Below are 902 nucleotides of genomic sequence, written 5' to 3' on the forward strand. Positions count from 1 at the left end.
CATCCACAACATCCCCCTGATCGACGACACGGACGTGGACGACGAGTCGGAGCTCAGCCGATACAACCAGCACCTGCACCCGGCCCTCCGCAAGCCGCCGCCCCCGCCCGCCGCCGCCCAGCAGCAGCAGCACCCGCCCCCGACTCGCACCCGCCCCACGCGCCCCTACCGCCAGCACAGCCTCCCGGTGACCCCGTGCAACAGGAACAACAACAACAACAGCAACAGCAGTAACAGCAGCGGCGGCGGCGGTGGAGGCAGTTCAGCGATGAACAGAAGCAACGGCGGCGTACCAAGTCAGAGCGACCACCGGAGCCCTCCTTACCATCCCTTCCACCACCACCACCACCCCCACCACTCCCACCACCCGCCCCATTATTACCACCATCATCATCACCTTCACCATCTCCATTATCACGACAGGGACAGGCTAGCCAACCCTGTGCCCTCTTTCCCTCACCTGCCGCTGGCCCCCACCCTCTATTGCGTAGAGACCTCCTTATAACTGAGACTAAAAGGGGGAGAGTGGTGGTCTCAACAGGGGAGAGGTGTGTGTGTGTGTGTGTGTGTGTGTGTGTGGGGGGGGGGGGTGGATGGGTGGAGTGTAAAGTCTGTCTCGTCAGAGTTCAAAGCGAGGAAGGAGTGAGGGACAAGGGGGTGGACAATTGAATTGAAGACTTTCCCCTTGGAGGCTCCTTTGCGGACATTAAGAGTTTCCCCTCTATTTGACACCCTCCAGGCCCCAAAGCCTGACCCCTCCCCTCCAAATACCTCCACCCACCCCCTTTACCCTCCTGTAACTCCTCCGACCACATAGACTCCTCCATTCACATGTGGGGGGGGGGGGGGGGGGGGGGGGGGTATGGACATGATGAATCTGCAACTCTACTACACATCCCAAG

At 60.9% G+C, this 902-nt stretch overlaps 1 protein-coding gene across 1 annotated transcript in view; it reads left to right on the forward strand.

The window, feature by feature from the left end:
* atp2b3b (ATPase plasma membrane Ca2+ transporting 3b) overlaps positions 1–505 on the forward strand; it is a gene marked incomplete at both ends in the record, with an annotated part of 53,025 nt that extends 52,520 nt beyond the window's left edge. The window contains one exon of the mRNA XM_080762820.1: positions 1–505. This exon is cut by the window's left edge and continues 119 nt beyond it. Within this exon, the coding sequence (XP_080618946.1) occupies positions 1–505 (505 nt within the window).
* Positions 506–902: the final 397 nt, after the last annotated feature.

Source organism: Protomyctophum bolini, assembly GCF_963924005.1.
Source record: "Protomyctophum bolini genome assembly, chromosome: 5".
Taxonomy (NCBI): Eukaryota; Metazoa; Chordata; class Actinopteri; order Myctophiformes; family Myctophidae; genus Protomyctophum; species Protomyctophum bolini.